At 61.1% G+C, this 17,644-nt stretch overlaps 2 protein-coding genes across 2 annotated transcripts in view; one reads left to right on the top strand and one right to left on the bottom strand.

The window, feature by feature from the left end:
- Positions 1-2,884, bottom strand: part of LMF1 (lipase maturation factor 1) — a gene marked incomplete at both ends in the record, with an annotated part of 62,869 nt that extends 59,985 nt beyond the window's left edge. Inside the window, 2 exon segments of the mRNA XM_080704018.1 lie at positions 2,694-2,869; positions 2,871-2,884. Of these exon segments, the coding sequence (XP_080560144.1) occupies positions 2,694-2,869; positions 2,871-2,884 (190 nt within the window).
- A 10,932-nt stretch (positions 2,885-13,816) lies between these two features.
- SOX8 (SRY-box transcription factor 8) lies at positions 13,817-17,143 on the top strand (the record flags this gene model as incomplete). Its single annotated transcript, XM_080702310.1, has 3 exons — positions 13,817-14,229; positions 15,469-15,698; positions 16,395-17,143. The coding sequence occupies 3 exons, from the start codon at positions 13,817-13,819 to the stop codon at positions 17,141-17,143; spliced, it is 1,392 nt and encodes a 463-aa protein (XP_080558436.1).
- Between the last annotated feature and the right edge of the window lie 501 nt (positions 17,144-17,644).

Raw genomic sequence — 17,644 nt, 5'->3', positions numbered from 1 at the left:
GTGTGTGTGTGTGTGTGTGTGTGTTGCTGGGGGTCAAATCTGGACCCTTGCCCATGCAAGTTTGAGCTACACCCTCAACACCCTGCCAAGTGCTACTTAAATTCACCTGGCCTGGGGCAGGGTGGTCGTACAACAGTGGTGTGCCTCATGCAATGTGCATAAGGAGCGCCTGCGTGGGACGTGCGGACATCCTGGACAGGCTGCTTCACACCCATACACCAAGGCTGGCACCAGAAGCCCGCACACCACGCATCACAGCGCTTGCCACAACAGCTCGGAGGTCCCTCCTGGGTCAGGTTCTCAAAAGAAAGCTTATCCTGGGAATCGAAGGTTCCCGTGCCCCCCAGGTGGGCACTCTCCCTTGTCAGGGATGGGATGGTCCCCACGAGCAACTTAGCGGGTCCCCACATGTGTAACTCTCCTGAGCCACGGCCACCCAGGGACAGCAGTGCAAAGGTGGACCCAGCCTCGGCCACATGCCCGCGATGGCCCCACCGGGCCAGGCCTCCTCCTGCCCCCTCAGGACATCCAGCTTTTCCTGCCCAGGTGTGAGCCTGGTGCCCAGGCCACGTGGGCCATGGCAGGTGGTAAAAAGGAGCTGGCTCAGCCGGACGTGGTGGGCACGCTTGTCATCCCCGCGCTTGGGAGGCGGAGACAGGAGGATGGCGCTGGTTCAAAGCCAGCCTTGCTGTCTTAAGAGACCCTGTTTCCAAATAAAAATATAAAATAGGTCTGGGAGTGTAGCCCAGAGGTAGATGGGTTTCCAGGAACCCCAGTACCACCCCCCCAAAAAAGGAGCAGGCTCCAGGGCCAGTGGCGAGCCTGTCCTGGGCTGCCCACAGGGGATGACTGAGACGGCAGGCAAACGCAGCCCAAGGAGCACCGACGGCCTGCTTGCTCACCAGGACAGACGCTCTCAGGGCTGGCGCCCGCCTCAGCACAACAGACAATGGCTTGGGCAGTGCCTGCAGGAGACCGCATGCCTTGGCTCTATGGCGCTGCCACTGCAGGGGCCCAGAAAACACCAGCAGCCCGCTCCAACCTGTGCGAGCTTAGCCCTAGCCCCCACACAGGCCAGCATGTCACATGGGGTGCTATGGGCCCGCCGGAGAAAGGAAGTAGCACAGATCAGGGGAGCAGACACTCCAGCTTCAAGGCTGCTGGCAAACCACGGCTGTCTCTATTTAGCACAATTCCCTGATCAACATCTCCATTAAGAAGCCTTTGAGGCCATCTGCACGAAGTTAAGCCCGCCTAAGCTCACTGTCTCTTAACAAAGGGAGTGTCTACAGGATTTATTTTACTACACGTCTCTCAATAACTAGCACTCCAAAACTCAACATTCAAGTGAAATGTCTGGAGGGCCCCTATGCCACCTGGGAAGCACCCCAGAATTCTATTTTTATTTGCGGTACTGGGGATGGAACCCAGGGGCATTCTACCTCCGAGCTATACCCCCAGCCCTATTTTCTATTCTTTATTTTGAAACAGGGTTTCACTAAGTTGCCAAGGGCCTCACTAAGTAGTAGGTGAGGCTGTCCTCGAACCTCAATCCTCCGGTCTCAGCCTCCCGAATGCTGGGATTAGAAGTGTGCGCCACCACGCCCAGCTAGCACCCCAGAATTCTGAGGAACAGAGTGTAGCGTTTAGTCCCAGGGAGATTCAAGGCCTCCTAGAAGGAGCTAAAGGCAGGAGGACTACCTGACTGCCCCAGGCCATCTCAGCCAGAAAACCATGAGCCAGAAAGATGGGAGGCTGATTATACCCCAAATGTACTAACAAGGTAGAAAGAAACGCATGTGCCAAGCAAGTTGTTCTCTGCTGGTATTCAGGCTGAAAATACCCGCCTCAGCGGCCTAAATCGCTAACAGTACCAGTCACTCAAAGGCAGCACCGGACGTATGAAGGAGCCCCTGAGCTATGAAGCCAGGCTCGGAGCAAGCAAAGCCTGGGGGTCTCAGGGCAAACTTTTAGCATGACTCCCTAGTATACTGTGTGGAGGATATTTTTACAATAGCTTTAAAGAGAGAGGCTGGGTGGCAGCCTGCACAGACCACCCCACGTAACCACGGGGGCCTGTAGCCTTGTGACCACCCCGCAACCACCAGGTGCAGGAGGCAGCAGTGGGACGTGAAGGCTTGCAGAGCCCAGACCCAAGGGAAAACGTGACTCCTTCCACAGCTGTGACTGCCTGAGCCACGGGGCAGCGGGTGCACACACCTTCACTTGCTGAGGGGACCGCCGTCTGGGACCGTCCAGGCCTGGCCAGCTTTGAGGGCCTTGGACGGGCTCCCTGGAGCCAATGGGCAGGGGCTTGAAGGCAAAGGTAACCAGGCCACCGGCTAAGAATTCTAGCCCTCCCCTTGCCCTCAGGGCCAGAACCCGCTCGGACCACAGGCGGGGTGGGGGAAGTGGGTTGGCGAGGGGTTCGCAGAGGGAAGGCCGCCCCGCTTCTCAGCAGGTGCCCGCACCAGGACCGCCCGGGAGCGACGGGGTCCCGGCTCCCACGCGGGGGGCGGGGCCCGGGCCTCCAAATGGGCGGGGCGGGGCCCGGGCCTCCAAATGGGCGGGGCGGGGCGGGGCCCAGGCCTCCAAATGGGCGGGGCGGGGCCCGGGTCTCCAAATGGGCGGGGCGGGGCCCGTGCCTCCAAATGGGCGGGGCGGGGCGGGGCCCAGGCTTACACAGCACTTACAGTAAACGGAAGCGAGGGCCCTCAGGAGCACAATTCTGGTCAGCCAGAAGGTGCCTGCACGTAGGCCGGCTGAACAGCCCACCGCACCTCGCCCCGGCGCGGGCGGCGACCCAGGGCCGGCGTCCGTGACCCCGGCCTTCCGCCTCCTCAGCGACCCTTCGGGCGCAGCCATTGCCGCCGGCTCGGCGCATGCGCGGAGGGAGGTAGGCGGGGCGCCACGCCTTCGCACCGGAGCCACGCCCCCCGCACTGGAGTCACGCCCTCACACTGGAGTCACGCCCTCTTTACTGGAGCCACTCCTCGCACCGGAGCCACGCCCCCCGCACTGGAGCCACGCCTCGCTCCGGAGCCACGCCCCCCGCACTGGAGCCACGCCCGCTGCCCTGGCCACGCCCACGCGCCAGAGGGCGCAACCCAGCAGTTCTACCTGGAGCGCGGTGGGTCCTCTCGCGTCGCTCCGCCCAGATTCACTTCTTCCTCGGGTCAGTCGGTGTTGTCAGAGGCCGGGGCCCAACCAGCCAGGCGACTGCCCTGAGGACCCTGGGTCCAGAGGAGGAGACCCGACAGGAGGTGGAAAGCGCGTCCTGGGAGCCCTCTGTGCCTGAGTGGGGAGCGGAGCCCGGCAGCATGGAGCAGGACCTTTCGCAGAGCCCCACACTGCGGGGCTCTCTGCAGCTGGCAAAGCCCCAGCTGGACAGGTAGTGCTCCTGCCGGCTCTGGGGTTGACTTCAAGTCTCAGGGGAGAGGGGCACCTAGAACTCTTACTGACCAGTGACCTGAGCAGGACTCCACAGAGGACACCAGCAACTCTGCTTGCTCGCTTTCCCCCCTCGCCCCCAGTACTGGGGGCTGGACCCAGAGGCACTGTACCGCTGAGCTACACCCCAGACCTGTAGTAGTAGTAGTAGTAGTAGTAGTAGTAGTAGTAGTAGTAGTAGTAGTGGTAGTAGTACTTTTGGTACTGGGGATTGAACCCAGGGGCTTTTCCCCTCCTAGCTACGCCCCTAACTCTATTTATTTATTTAATGTGGTACTTGGGATTAAACTCATGGACATTGTACCTCTGAGCTACACCCCAGCACTCTTTTTTATTTTCAAACAGGATCTCACTAACGCCGGGCATGGTGGCACACGCTTGTAATCCCAGCACTTGGGAGGCTGAGACAGGAGGATCTCACGGGTTCGAAGCCAGCCTCAGCTACTCAGTGAGGCTTCCAGCAACTTAGCGAGACCCTGTTTCCAAATAAAATATGAAAAAAAAGTCTCTGGGAGTGTAGCCCGGAGGTAGAAAGCCTCTGGGTTCCACCCCCAGTACCACTAAACAGGATCTCACTAAGTTGCAGAGGGTCTCACAAGGTTGCTGAGGCTGGCTGTAAACTTGCGATCCTCCTCCCAGCCTCCCAAGTACTGGGATTACATGCACACACCACTACGCCTGGCTCTTAATTGTTATTTTAAAACTGGATTTCCCTAAGTTGCCGGGCATCTTGCTGAGTTGCTGAAGCTGGCCTCAAATCTGTGATCCTCCTGTCTCAGCCTCCCAGGTACTTGGGGTACAGGCATGTGCCACCCTGCCTGGTTTAGCATCTGCTTTCTGATAGCAGGGGCTACTCGGTCACTGCTCCAGAGTGTTGTGCTGAGAAGACAGGCCTCGGGCATCCCATAGAGGAGAGAAGGCATAGGCAGGCCAGGCTGGGCACGGCAACCCGGGGAGCATCGGGAGACCTGTGGGTCTTGGGAGGGATGTTTCAGGTGGGGGTTTTCCTTATTCATCTGTCAGTGCTCTTTAGATGTGAAAGGTCCTGCTTTATGTAGATTACAAATGTTTATCTTTGTTCTTGTTTTTGTGTTTTGTCTTTAGATTCTGAGTTTTGTTCCTGGAGTTTTTTTTTTTTTTTTTTTTGGTGGTGGTACTGGGGTTCCTGGAAGCCCTTCTACCTCCGGGCTACATTCCCAGACCTATTTTTACAATTTTATTTGGAAACAGGGTCTCCGCACGCGCTGGCTTCGAACCTGCGCCATCCTCCTGTCTCCGCCTCCCAAGCGCGGGGATTACAAGTGTGCGCCACCACGCCCGGCCTTGTTCCTGGAGTTTTGATTGTAAATTATCAAAGCTTGCCGCGCCAAATGGTCCAGACATAGAGCTTCTTTACCCCTCCTCCCTCCTGCACGGGCCTGGGGACTGGCTGTGCACACTGATTCCCCGGCCAGGCCAGGCCAGCGGCGGTTGGGACCCTCTCCAGCTCCAGGCCCCCAGTGCCAGAGGAATACATCCGTGTACATCTTATAGCATGATTTTATTTTATTTTATTTTATTTGTGGTACTGGGGATGGAACCCAGAGGCTTTCTACCTCCAGGCTATATTCCCAGACCTATTTTTTATACTTTATTTGGAAACAGGGTCTCACTAAGTTGCTGAGAGCCTCACTAAGTAGCTGAGGCTGGCTTCGAACCTGCGCGATCCTCCTGTGTCAGCCTCCCAAGCGCAGGGATTACAACTGTGAGCCACCACGCCCGGCTTATAGCGTGATTTTAAAAGCTGGCTTCTCTTCTCCTGAGGAGCCTGCCACAGGAGCCCAGCTGTGCAGTGGGATGACCCACAACAGATGCTGCAGGTGGGCACACGAGCACCTGCTGCATCTGGCCCCACCTCCAAGGTCAGCAGCGTGGGGCTGGGGGAACAGTGGCCCCTTCACCCAGGTCCTTCCCTCGGAGCTCTCCGCCTGCCCCTCTCCTGCTCCGGGTCTGGGTGCCAGGCGTGGGACCCTGTGGGAGGAGGCCCGAGCCTGCAGAGCGCCCCTGGGTACCTCCCTGCGGGGATGGCGGCCGGGGAGGGCAGCTCCACCGTCCACCATCAGGTGTGACCCTGTGCACTGCTTTTCAGGTGGGGATAGTCCTCACAAAGGGCCCCTTTGTCCACAGCTTCCCTTGCTGGGGCCGCATTGTCCTCCCCACAGAGGGGCACAATGGGGCATTGTGCAGAGCAGAAAAGGGCCCCTTGTTCTAGCATCTAGCTCTCTGGGCTCTGCTGGCTCTGGGCTCCCTCTCTGGTTTGCCCAGGGTGGGCGAGGCCAGCGGAAGGGTCTGCTGGGAGCTGCCTCTTCTGCAGATCGAGTTTCCTGCCGGTTCTGCCTTCCTGGGACAGTCTGGAAGTGCCTGAGGTGCAGGTCACGCAGGGCAGAGTCTGCCCCAGGAGAGGCCAGCCCGCGGCCTGAATGAATGAAAACTGCACCCGTCGCCTTCAAGATGAACCAAGTTCAGACACGCTACCACATGGATGAACCTTGAAGGCAGCTCAGAGAGACGAGACACGTGAGACAGACACGTTGCACGATCCCATTTGCAGGAAATGTCCTCCATAGACAGGTCCACGGGGAAAGAAAGGAGATGATTAGTTGCCAGGGGCTGGGTGGGGTGAGCGGTGCCAGGCGTGGGGTCTCCTGGCGGCGTGATGATGTTGAGGATACATAGAGGTGGCAGGTCTAGACACGTGAATGCACCAGGTGCCTTGGAATCGTCCTGTTACAGTGATTAATCTTACGCTATGTAAATTTCTCTCCAGTTTTTTTTAACAAAGTAAAACAGAAAACAACAAGGACATCTCTGAAGCGGTCTCTTTCATAATCACCTGGAAGGTGTTGCTTTTACCTGTCAGAATAAGCCTGTCGTGTACACCAAGCTTACCTCTTTCTCTATGTCAAGGAGCGTCTCTCAGTTTAAAATACAGTTTGAGTGAGATTCAGCTGTGTCCAAGCCAGGTGTAGTGGTGCAAGCCTCTAATCCCAATACCTGGGAGGCTGAGACAGGACAATCGCAGGTTCGAGGACAGCTTCAGCAACTTAGCAAGACGCTCGGCTACGGAACAAGACCCTGTTTGTTTTGTTTTGTTTATGGTACTAGGAGTTGAACCCAGGGGCATTGTGCCTCCGAGCTACACTCCCAGCCCTATTTTATTCTTTAGTTGGAAACAAGGTCTCACTAGCTTGTGGAGGGCCTCACAAGTTGCTGAGGCTGGCCATGACCCTGTGATCTTCCTGTCTCAGCCTCCCAAGTACTGGGATTACAAGCGTGCGCCACCACGCTTGGCTGAGACCTTGTTTTAAAATAAAAAAAGAAAGCCAGAGCTGGGCATGGTGGCCACGTTTGTAATCCCAGTACTTGGGAGGCGGAGACAGGAGGATCGCATGTTCGCAGCTGCCTCAGCTACTTAGTGAGGTCCTCCGCAACTTAGTGAGACCCTGTTTCAAAAAAAAAAAAGAATGTAAAATAGGGCTGAGGATATATAGCTCAGAGGTACAACGTCCCTGGGTTCAATCCCCAGTGCTGCAAGAAATAAAATACAGCTAGGCATGATGACGCATGCCAGCTTGGTGGGGTCCTTGAGATGCGTTCCTGTGCCCTGCAGCCCACCGCGCCCTGGGCTCTGCCCTGAGCTGCCTTTCCCAATATGAGGCGGGGGAGCTCCTGAGCTGACTTCCAAGCAACAAACCAGGAGAAAGACCAAGGCTGACAGGAGAGGCCTGAGGGCCCTGATGGGAGGTGCCCGGCTGGGAGAGGAGCCCAGGAGGAGGAGGAGAGTGGGGAGGAGAGGCCCCAGGAGCCGTGGAGACCTCGCACGGCGCCCCCAGGCCGAGGCGCAGAACCCTGGCTGGCGGAGCTCCCAGCAGCTGCGGAGCGGCCTCACAGGAATGAGCCCCTGTTGACACCCCATCCAGCTGTCCCGGGCGCCCCGGCCTGGCCGCCCCCGCCGACAGGGCCATTGTCCCGACATGTGGCTGCAGCTGTCTCTGGCACCCCAGAACCCAGCTTGGGCCTGCATCTAGTTGGGCCCTTTATTTACCCCCATTTTTCACGTCTTGCTCTGTCCGTGGGAGGACCTGTCGACGCTAACATCTGTCCTCCTCCCCGGGAGAGGTGGTCAGTGTGGGCTGATCCCACCCTGAGGGTCCAGCGGCCAGGCCCCACCCCCCGGGAGGCTGGCAGGTGTTGGGGGAGGGGCAGGCGGCCCGCCATTTGCTGGCTGCCTTGAGACCGTGCCTCGAAGGCGGCTGTTCTGCTTGGCTTGCGCATCCTCTGAACCGTGGGCCACGGAAGACACGATTCCGAGGGCCCTGCGAGCTGCCGAGCCCTGATTTCTAAGCAGTGGGAGGTTCAGCTTCTCAGCACAGCTGTACTCGCTGGTGGCAGAGCCCTCTGGGAGCAAACAAACGTGTCCTTTTTTTCTGCTTGGAATCATATCCTGAACTCGGAGAGATCTTGGAAACAACCGCCCAGAGGTCAGAAGCTGAAGCCTGTGGGCTGGACTCTGTCCACAGAGCTGTATCGGTCACTGTTCTGGTCAACTGCCCCAGTAATGCTGCAGAACAAATAGCCCACACCGCAGGTCCAGTGTGGGCAGGCAGCGCCACCCAGTGCGGGCCGTGGGGGCCGGTTCAGACGGAGCCCGGCGTTTCTGTGCTTTGTGCTCATGTTTGAGCCTTCAGAAGCAGAGCTCTGCCCCAAACCAGCCTGGGCCTTCTAGAAGCAGGCTTCTCCACGCACGGCACCTCTGGCCTCATGCCTAGCGAGCCCTGTTTCCCATAGACCTGCCAGAGACATTGAAAGCCTCCCTTGCCCAGTTCAGAAACACACGTGCTTAGGAGACAGGACAGCTTATTACTGACGTGTATAGTGCCTTTGGCACTGATGGGTCGTCCTGGTGGGAGAGGGCCGGAGCCACAGCCAGCCAGAGCCCGTCTCGCCAGAGGGATTTTTTATTGTGTGCCATGTTTATTTCAGGCCACCCCCTGCCTTCCTGGTTATACTTGAAACAGGGCTCCATTTTGGGGCTTTTGAATGTGGCTATCACTGGCAAGGAGCCCCGTTAGACTGGGAAGATGAGTCTTCAGATGGGAGGGGCAGACGGCCTTGCAGGCTGGGCTGGGAGGGCTGACCTGGAGCGAGCTGGGCAGTGTGGCCGGAGGCCTCCCCGCCCAGGCCCTCACTCTCAGAGGAGCTCAGAGCCCAGAGGTGGAGGCTGGCATGGAGCTGGTGCCGGTGACAGGCTGAGGTACCATAGCGCCAGGCTTGGCTGGCAGCCAGAGCCTGGGGCGGAGGATCCAGGGAAAGACAGGTGTAAAGGGAGCTGGGTGCAGGAATGGGGCTGGGGTGTGGGGCCAGATGTGTGGTGTCAGATAGATGGAAATCTAGGTGCGAGCTGCAAATGCAGCCCCCAGCACCAGCAGGGGTGGGTGCATGGACCTCCAGAGTATGGAGGTTCCGAGGAAGGCCCGGCTTGACGCTGAGTCTGAACACCAACATACCAGCCTCCAAGGAGGGCTGGGAGCCGTCTGGGGCTCATTTCCACCCAGGAAGGCTGCTGTGGAGCCTCGGGCCTCCCTGCTGGCTGCAGAAGCACCCTCTGTCTGCTGTCTAAGGAGGAGTGCCAAGAGCCAGTGGGTGCTGTTGGAGCCAGCCTGCCCCAGGGCCCTGCTTGGCCGGAGAGGGGATGGCACACCGCCAGAGGCTCAGCGGCCGCCAGCAGCAGGGGGTGGGAGGAGCCACAGCTGTTCCCAACACATCTGTGGTCCCCATGCACACCTGTCACTGGGGAGAAAATGAGCACAGGGTCTCCCTCCTTCAGGGTAGAAGAGCCCCCTCCCCCAGAACCCTTACAGACCCAAACAGCTTCAGTAGGGGCCCTACCTGGCTTCCAGCAGTCACCCCTAGGCGGTGTGCCCACCTAGGAGGCAGGGGAGCTGGGCTAAGGTGCAGGCCAGTGGGAGCACGTGGCCCTGCCTGGAGGCCAGAGGCACGGAGGATGCGGGTGTTGGCAGCACAGCGCCATGCAGGCCCCGGCCAGGATGGCTCAGGAAAGCACTGCCGTAGGGCTGAGCAGGACGGCGGTTCAGCTCTTCATCCCTGCACGCTTGGGAGGGCCAGGCCAGACCCCTGAGCATCTGTTACAGGGAGGGGGACTCCTGGGGTGTCCAGAAGAGCCTGAGCCCCTCTTCTGACTCCCTGGGGACCCATGGGCAGGTGGACCACCTTTGGGAGCCATGCTTTGAGAGTTCCCCCTTCTCCATCCCCACGTCTGGTTTCTGCCAGGTCAGTAAGTAATTCAAAGCACCAATTAAGTTCCCAGGCTGTGCTTGGGCATGGTGCCAATGGCCACACTGCCGTTGTGAATGCACGCAGGGATAGGCCTGTGGACACGAGGATGTGCCAGCCTGGGATCCACAGGCCCACCTGGCCCTCCCCAATGCATTTTTTTTCTCCAGCACAGGGGATGGAACCCAGGGGGATTCTACCTCTGAGCTACACCCCCAGCCCCTTTTTTTTTTTTTTTTTTTTTTTTTTTGGTGATACTGGAGGTGGAACCCAGAGGCTTTCTACCTCTGGGCTATACTCCCAGACCTTTTTTATACTTTATTTGGAAACAGGGTCTCACTAAGTTTCTGAGAGCCTCACTAAGTAGCTGAGGCTGGCTTCGAACCCGTGTGATCCTCCTGTCTCAGCCTCCCAAGCACGGGGATTACAAGCGTGCGCCACCACGTCCGGCTCCCAGCCCTATTTTTTATTCTTTATTCTGAAACAGAGTCTCACTGAGTTGCAAAGGACCTCACTAAGTAGCTGAGGCTGGCTGCGAACCTGGATCCTCCTGTCTTAGCCTCCCAAATGCTGGGATGACGCGCATGTGCCACCACGCCCGGCTTCCCCAACACTTTTTTTTTTTTTTTTATGGTACTGGAAATGGAACCCAGGGGCCTTCTACCTCCAAGCTATACTCCCAGACCTATTTTATACTTTATTTGGAAACAGGGTCTAAGTCGCTGAGAGCCTCACTAAGTAGCCAAGGCTGGCTTCCAACCTGCACAATCCTCCTGTCTCAGCCTCCCAAGTGCTGGGATTACAAGCGTGTGCCACCACGCCCAGCTTCCCCAACCAAGTCTGAACATGGTCCCCTGGATGGGCCTCCAGGATAGGCAGAGGCAGGCAGGCAGGGAGTAGTACAGCGGGGGCTGGGCAGGGCGGCAGGACCTCCTCCATCGCCGCATTTAGCCTGCTGTGGTCCCCCGGTCCCAGTAAGCACGCATGCTTCCAGAGTCCCATCCCCAGAAGATAGGTGGTGGGCGGGGTTTGTGTTCCTGGAGGGGCCCACCAGGCCAAGACTGGCTCCTGCACAGAGGGGCAGCTGGTGCCCACCAGCCCGCACTTGCTCCTGCGGGGCAGGAGCAGCCATGTCCACTTTAGCTTTCCCAGGCCCCAGAGCCAGGGGTCCAAGTCCAGACAGTCAGAACCTCTTTGAAAAGGCACAGCCCACCAGATGACCGTGAAGCTGGGATGGGAGAGCCAGCCAGCACTAGCAGAGGTGGCCGGGGGCAGGGAGCACCAAGAGGAGGGAGGGGGTCTGTACTTGGACAAGGACCTGTGGCCCACAAGAGGTGGCTCAAGCAGCTGCCCCTCGTTTTATTTATTTATTTATTTCCGATCTGGGTGTGGAACCCAGAGGCTTTCTACCTTTGGGCTATACTCCCCGGCCTATTTTCTATTTTATTTGGAAACAGAGTCTCACTAAGTTGCTGAGAGCCTAAGTAGCTGAGGCTGACTTCGAACCTGTGTGATCCTCCTGTCTCAGCCTCCCAAGTGCTGGGATTACAAAACTGTGCCACCACTCCTGGCACCATACTCTTTATTTTGAAACAAGGTCTCACTAAATTGCAGAGGTCCTCACTAAGTAGCAGACTGTCCATGAACCACTCATCCCTCCGGTCTCAGCCCCCTGAATGCTGGAATTACAAGCGTGCACCACCATGCCTGGCTTTTATTTTGTTTTTAGTGGTACTGGGGATTGAGCCCAGGCATACTTTCCTATCAAGTACACCTCAGCTTTAACATTTTGGGACAAAGTCTTGCTAACTTGCCCAGGCTAGCCTGGAACTTAGAACCTCCCTGCCTCGGCCTCCCGAGACGGTGGTTTCAGGCAGGCCCCTGTTATCTTGAAACAAGTTCTCACTAAGTAAGCCTTGCTGAGTTGCTGAAGCTGGCTTTGAACCTGCGATCCTCCTGTCTCAGCCGCCCAAGTTCTGAGATTACAGGCATGCGCCACCGCGCCCAGCTCAAACCAAGTTTTAATCCCCGCAGCTCTCTGTCCTCACGTGGTCTGTGCTCTCTGCTGCAGGGCCTTTACCCCTTCCCCGGGGCACACTGTCTCCATTCCTGGAAGTCGGAAGCTTTAGATCTCAGGGAAAATATCACACCCCCAAGCTTTTCTACCAAAAGCCCCTACCCTGTGGGGAGCCCTTTGGCCCTAGGGAGGACCGTGCCTCCTCACCTCAACACCAGTGTCTTCAGGAAGGGCTGCGTGGTGAGGTCCTACCCCATCACCTACAAAGCCCTGGCACAGAGTGTTTAATCCATACCAGGGAACATACGAACCCACCTAGACACCTCCCTCTCTGGAAGCCAAAACCCAGTGTCACTCGGGGCCTCCCTGGTGGCTGTAGACGTGAGCCAAGGTCAGCACCCATGGAGGATGAAGGCGGGACAGCACAGTGGCACCCTCCTGAGGTCTTCAAGGTGGCCCCACCCACGTGCCAGCAGCCTCCTTGGGCTTGAGGGCCTGACTCTGAGGGGCAGGGCCCTCCAGGTCGCGCCTGCCCCGTGGGAGGGTCACTCACGGGCTCTCCTGCCATCGGGCACAGGTGTGACAGGGACTACCCACCAGCACCTCCCTGTCTGTGCCCCGGGAGAGGCACAGGATGGTGATGGAGCCAGGCCTGGGCTCCCGAGGCCAGCCTCCTCTCCAGCAATCACCGCATCTGTGCCCTAGGGGCTCATGAGATGGTGTGTGGGGTGCCTCGGCTTGGGGGGACAGAGAGAGGCTGCCGTGCTGACCTCAAGTGTCCAACACCACCTCTGCTTGGCACCTTCCACTCAGCTCGGCCCCATGCCTGGGGCCCAGGGAGGGCAGGGTCCCAAGCCCCCGCATCCTGGCCCTCCTCCTACACTTGCACTTCCACAGTACCCAGGGGAGTGGGCAGCAGGCAGCACCCTGCCTGGTCGCTGCACTGGTCAGGGTCATGGCAGCCCGTTAGTCAGTTGGTAAGATGCAGAGACCCAAGGTCCTGGGGCTTTCCAATTTGGACTTTTCTGGTCACACAGCAGCCCCTTCTACTCTCCCAGCAAGAGACACTCGCTGTGCTGATATGGTGGCCAGTCACCGCCCTGCACGGTTGGCCAGTCAGGAGGCCTCCTTTAGGGTCACCGGGGCCTGGAGGATCACAAGCCTGAGGATTCAGCTCATCGCCCAGGAGGGGTCCTCCAACTTGGGGTGGCTGGCCCGTCCTCTCCCCCCCGGGTTTAACGACGGAATCTGAGCCGCCCTCTGGTACTGGGGGCCGGGGGCCAGCTAGCGGGGGCGGCCTCGAGCGGGGCTCGGTGATCGCAGGGGTAGGGGGGAAATGTCCCCTCTGCGACCCCGCAGTCCCGGGGGTCGGCACACCCGCCCCCTCCCCTCCTCCCCTCCAGGCGCCCGGGAAGCAGCGGCCTGGCGTGGCCTCCGCCTCCGCCGGACCACCCAGGGCCGCCCCGCCGAGGGCCCCGCGCCCCCGCCGCGGGTCACGCCCGGAAGGCCCCGGGCCCCCGCGTCCGGCCGCACCATCCGCAGGCGGCCCCAGGGACTCGGCAGCCGCGCAAGCCCGGCCCCGCCCCGCGCCCCAGCGCGGTCCAGGGCGCCCCCCGGGCCCCCCGCGTCCGGCCGCCGTGCCGAGAGCTGCGGCGCCCACAGCCGCGGCCCACGCGTCGCGTCCGCGCGAGGCCGGGCCGGGCCGTGTGCGTGCGGCCCGCTCCCGCGGACCCGCGTCCCCGCCGCCTAAGACACCCCGGGGCCGGCCCGCCGCCCACCTCGGGGAGGGCGCGGCGGCGCGGGCCCACGTGGTGCGCCGGGGCGGGGCGCGAGGCCAGGCTCCGCCCCCGGGGGCGCTGTCCAATCGCGGCCAGCCGGGGTGGGGCTTCGCTCGCGGCTTTAAGAAACTTGTGGCGGGTCGCGGGGCCGGGACGGAGCACGGGCGGCGGCGGCGGCGCGGCGGCGCGGCGACCTCGGGTCCCAGGGCGGAGGCAGCGCAGCCGGGCGTCCGCCCCGATGCTGGACATGACCGAGGCCCGCGCCCAGCCGCCCTGCAGCCCGTCCGGCACCGCCAGCTCCATGTCGCACGTGGAGGACTCGGACTCCGACGCGCCGCCGTCGCCCGCCGGCTCCGAGGGCCCGGGCCGCGCGGGGGGCGGCGGCCGGGGCGAGGGGCCCGAGGCGGCGGACGAGCGCTTCCCCGCCTGCATCCGCGACGCCGTCTCGCAGGTGCTCAAGGGCTACGACTGGAGCCTGGTGCCCATGCCGGTGCGCGGCGGCGGCGGCGGCGCCCTCAAGGCCAAGCCGCACGTGAAGCGGCCCATGAACGCCTTCATGGTGTGGGCGCAGGCTGCGCGCCGCAAGCTGGCGGACCAGTACCCACACCTGCACAACGCCGAGCTCAGCAAGACGCTGGGCAAGCTGTGGCGGTGAGTGCGGGTCTCCAGCGGGGCGCCGAGCGAGCGGGGCGGCCTCGCTGACCGCTGGCTGGCGGGGGACGCAGGGCCTGGAGGAGAGGAGGTGGCCGCGCGCCGGGTGCTCGGGCTGGGGCTGTGCTCCGGGGTGGTTATCGGGTGGAAAAACACCCTCTGGCCGTCCTGGACCAGGAGCCGTGCTGGGTCAGGGTGGGTGGAGGGCAGCGCCCTCAAGCATGCTTCCTTCTGCAACACCCTCCCGAGGGCTGTGGTTGGCACCCGTGCCTGGGACCCCAGCTTCGAGTTCCCTGCCCAGCCAGGGCCCGCAGGGGACAGGGGCAAGCAGCCAGCCATCGTGTCTCCGGAGGCGCCCCTTCAGGCTTAGAAAGGGCTGGGACTCCGCTCTGGCCAGGGGTAGTGAGAGAGGTCCGCTGGCTGGTGGAGCTCCCCTCTTCCCCACCACCCTGCCCCAACACAAGGAAGGCAGGCGGCGGGGAGGAGTGTGGTGAAGGCTTTGGCTTGCTCTTTGGGGTGCTGGGTCAGAGCAGTGCGGCGCGGGGAGGGGGAGCAATGAAAACCTTGCTGCTCAGGAGGACAACCCACCCCCCATACCCGGGAGGAGGGTTGACTTTAGGGCCGTTGGGTCTAGGGCTCTGAGTCCCCCTTCTGATGAGTGCTTGGAGGAGTGTGTGTGTGTGTGTGTGTGTGTGTGTGTGTGTGTGTTGGGGGTCCTGCCTCCTGCCTGGACCTGGGGCACAGCTGCTGTGCTCTGGGGACAGGACAGATGCTGAGTTTTGCTGTGGCCGCTAGAAGCCTGAGAATGGAGGCACGGCAAGTCCCTCTGTGTCCCCTGGTTCCCAGGAAGCTCACTTGCGTCTACATGTTCTGTGCCGGGTCGTGCCCGCCTCCCTCACCAGCACAGACTTGGAAAGGGGGAAAGGCAGGAGGACGACAGAGAGTTTGGTCTTCTTCCTTTGGAGTAAGCACGTAGACCTTGCCCAGCAGACCCTGCAAGCGCTAGCCTGGTGGGCCTCGTGGAGGGGCGCGGCCACCTAGTGTCCAGGAGGCTTGGGTGCGTGGCGAGTGTGCCTGGTGGAGGTGCCTGGTCCTCGGCAGTGCCCTGGCCTGTGCCCCTGGCTGCCTGGTTCAAGCCAGCCCCCCGTGGGTGTGTGTGCATTTGTGCACACGGGGCTGAGGAACCCCAGGCAGCCCCGGGGCAGCCTGGCCATCCCTGCCCTGCTGTGTGCCCTGCAGCTTGCTGAGTGAGAGCGAGAAACGTCCATTTGTGGAGGAGGCCGAGCGGCTTCGTGTACAGCACAAGAAGGACCATCCGGACTACAAGTACCAGCCACGGCGGAGGAAGAGCGTGAAGGCCGGCCAGAACGACTCGGACTGCGGTGCGGAGCTGGGCCACCACCCCGGGGGCGCCACGTACAAGGCCGAGGCGGGCCTGGGGGATGCACACCACCACAGTGACCACACAGGTGGGCTTCAGACCCAGAGTGTGTGTACCCTGCAGGAGGGAACAGCAGAGGGTGCTGCAGGCGGGGAGGCAGGCGCCCCAAGAGCCAGACCTTCCTGAGAGCGGCTGTTTCCGACCCACAAGGGGGGCTGCTTAGCCCCCCCAAGTGCTGAACTGGATAGTTCTGCTTCGACAGCACCCGCGGGGGTGTTTTCTTCTGCCTCCCCCACACAGTCTCTGCTCTTTAGTAGGGGCCGCCGCCTGCATGAGGGTTTAGCAGCCCCAGCTTTAGAATCAAGAGGATGAAGGGGGATCCCTGCAGCCAGCAGCGTAGGGCCCGCCATCCAAAGCCTGTGCGCCTTGGTTTGCTGGGCCAGGTTGGGGAAGAATGGGTTTTGTGTAGCTTCACCCGGTGGTGTGTGTGGCCAGACCTCCCGAGAGGGCCCAGTTAATGCTAGCTCTGGCAGGGCCGGCCGGCCAGCCACCTTCCCCCCCACCTCATTCTTAAGGGAGGGGCCTCGGGTATAACGCTTAATGGAATGTTCTCCACGGAGGAGTGAGGTCTAGGTCTGACTTTGCAGGAATTTCTGGGAAGTGTAAAGAAACAAAAAGCCCTTGATTCCTACCTGCGGCAGTTAGCAGAGCCTGGTGTCGGCCACAGCCCCACCCTGGCCCCACAGAAGGGGCATTCAGTACTGCCACGTGCTTTCCTCCGCAGGCCAGACCCACGGGCCGCCCACCCCGCCCACCACCCCCAAGACGGACCTGCACCACGTGGGAGGCGGGGGTAAGCAGGAGCTGAAGCTGGAGGGGCGCCGTCTGGTGGACAGCGGGCGCCAGAACATCGACTTCAGCAACGTGGACATCTCAGAGCTCAGCAGTGAGGTCATCGGCAACATGGACACCTTTGACGTCCATGAGTTCGACCAGTACCTGCCCCTCAATGGCCACTCGGCCATGTCTGCGGAGCCCAGCCAGGCCACCGTTGCCGGCTCCTACGGGGGCACCTCCTACTCCCACTCTGGGGCGGCCAGCGTGGGGGCATCCCCCGGGTGGGCCCACAAGGGAGCCCCGTCGGCCTCAGCGTCGCCCACCGAGGCGGGACCCCCGCGGCCACACATCAAGACGGAGCAGCTGAGCCCCGGTCACTATGGCGACCAGCCTCAGGGCTCGCCCAGCCGCTCCGACTACGGCTCCTACAGCGCCCAGGCCAGCGTCACCACAGCCGCGCCAGCCGCAGCTGCCACCTCCTTTGCCAGCTCACAGTGTGACTACACCGACCTGCAGGCGTCCAACTACTACAGCCCCTACCCCGGCTACCCGCCCAGCCTCTACCAGTACCCCTACTTCCACTCGTCTCGCCGGCCCTACGCCTCGCCGCTGCTCAACGGGCTCTCCGTGCCGCCGGCCCACAGCCCCAGCAGCAACTGGGACCAGCCAGTGTACACCACCCTGACCAGGCCCTGAGGCCGCCGCAGGACTCAGCATCGCCCGAAGGCCAGGCTCTGAGGCCTCCAGGTGGCTGCGCCAGGACGAAGAGGCCGCGCCCCCCAAGTGCCTGCTGAGGTCTGCGGGAAGCCAGGCTTTGCCACGGAGGCCCTTTCCCTGCAGGTCCTCACACCTGCGCCAGCGGACACAGCTCTCTTTCCTCCTCTCTCTGAGAAAGGACAGCCAGTCAGTCCCTCTTCTGTGAGGACCGGAGGATGCCAGCGCCCGTGGCCTGCATCTCAGTGGGTGGCATCAACGGCCAGGGCACCAGGGACAAAGGGAGCAAGAAGCCCTGCGGCCCCAGGCCTGTCTTGTGAGGCCTGGGTGCCGGCGGGAGGCCCCGGCCCGGGGACCGTGTCCCTTCATCAGCCAGCAGGTCGGGTGTTCCTCCGAGTCACGCTTCTCCCAGTAAGGTTTGGCCGTAGCCAACACTTCTCCTTTAGTGTTTATTTTTAATCTTTCCAGTGATTTTTATTTTAA

This window comes from Muscardinus avellanarius (genome assembly GCF_963383645.1).
Source record: "Muscardinus avellanarius genome assembly, chromosome: 10".
In the NCBI taxonomy this organism is placed as follows: domain Eukaryota; kingdom Metazoa; phylum Chordata; class Mammalia; order Rodentia; family Gliridae; genus Muscardinus; species Muscardinus avellanarius.
The sequence above is the reverse complement of the archived record's forward strand: the minus strand, read 5'-3'. Positions and strand labels throughout refer to the sequence as shown.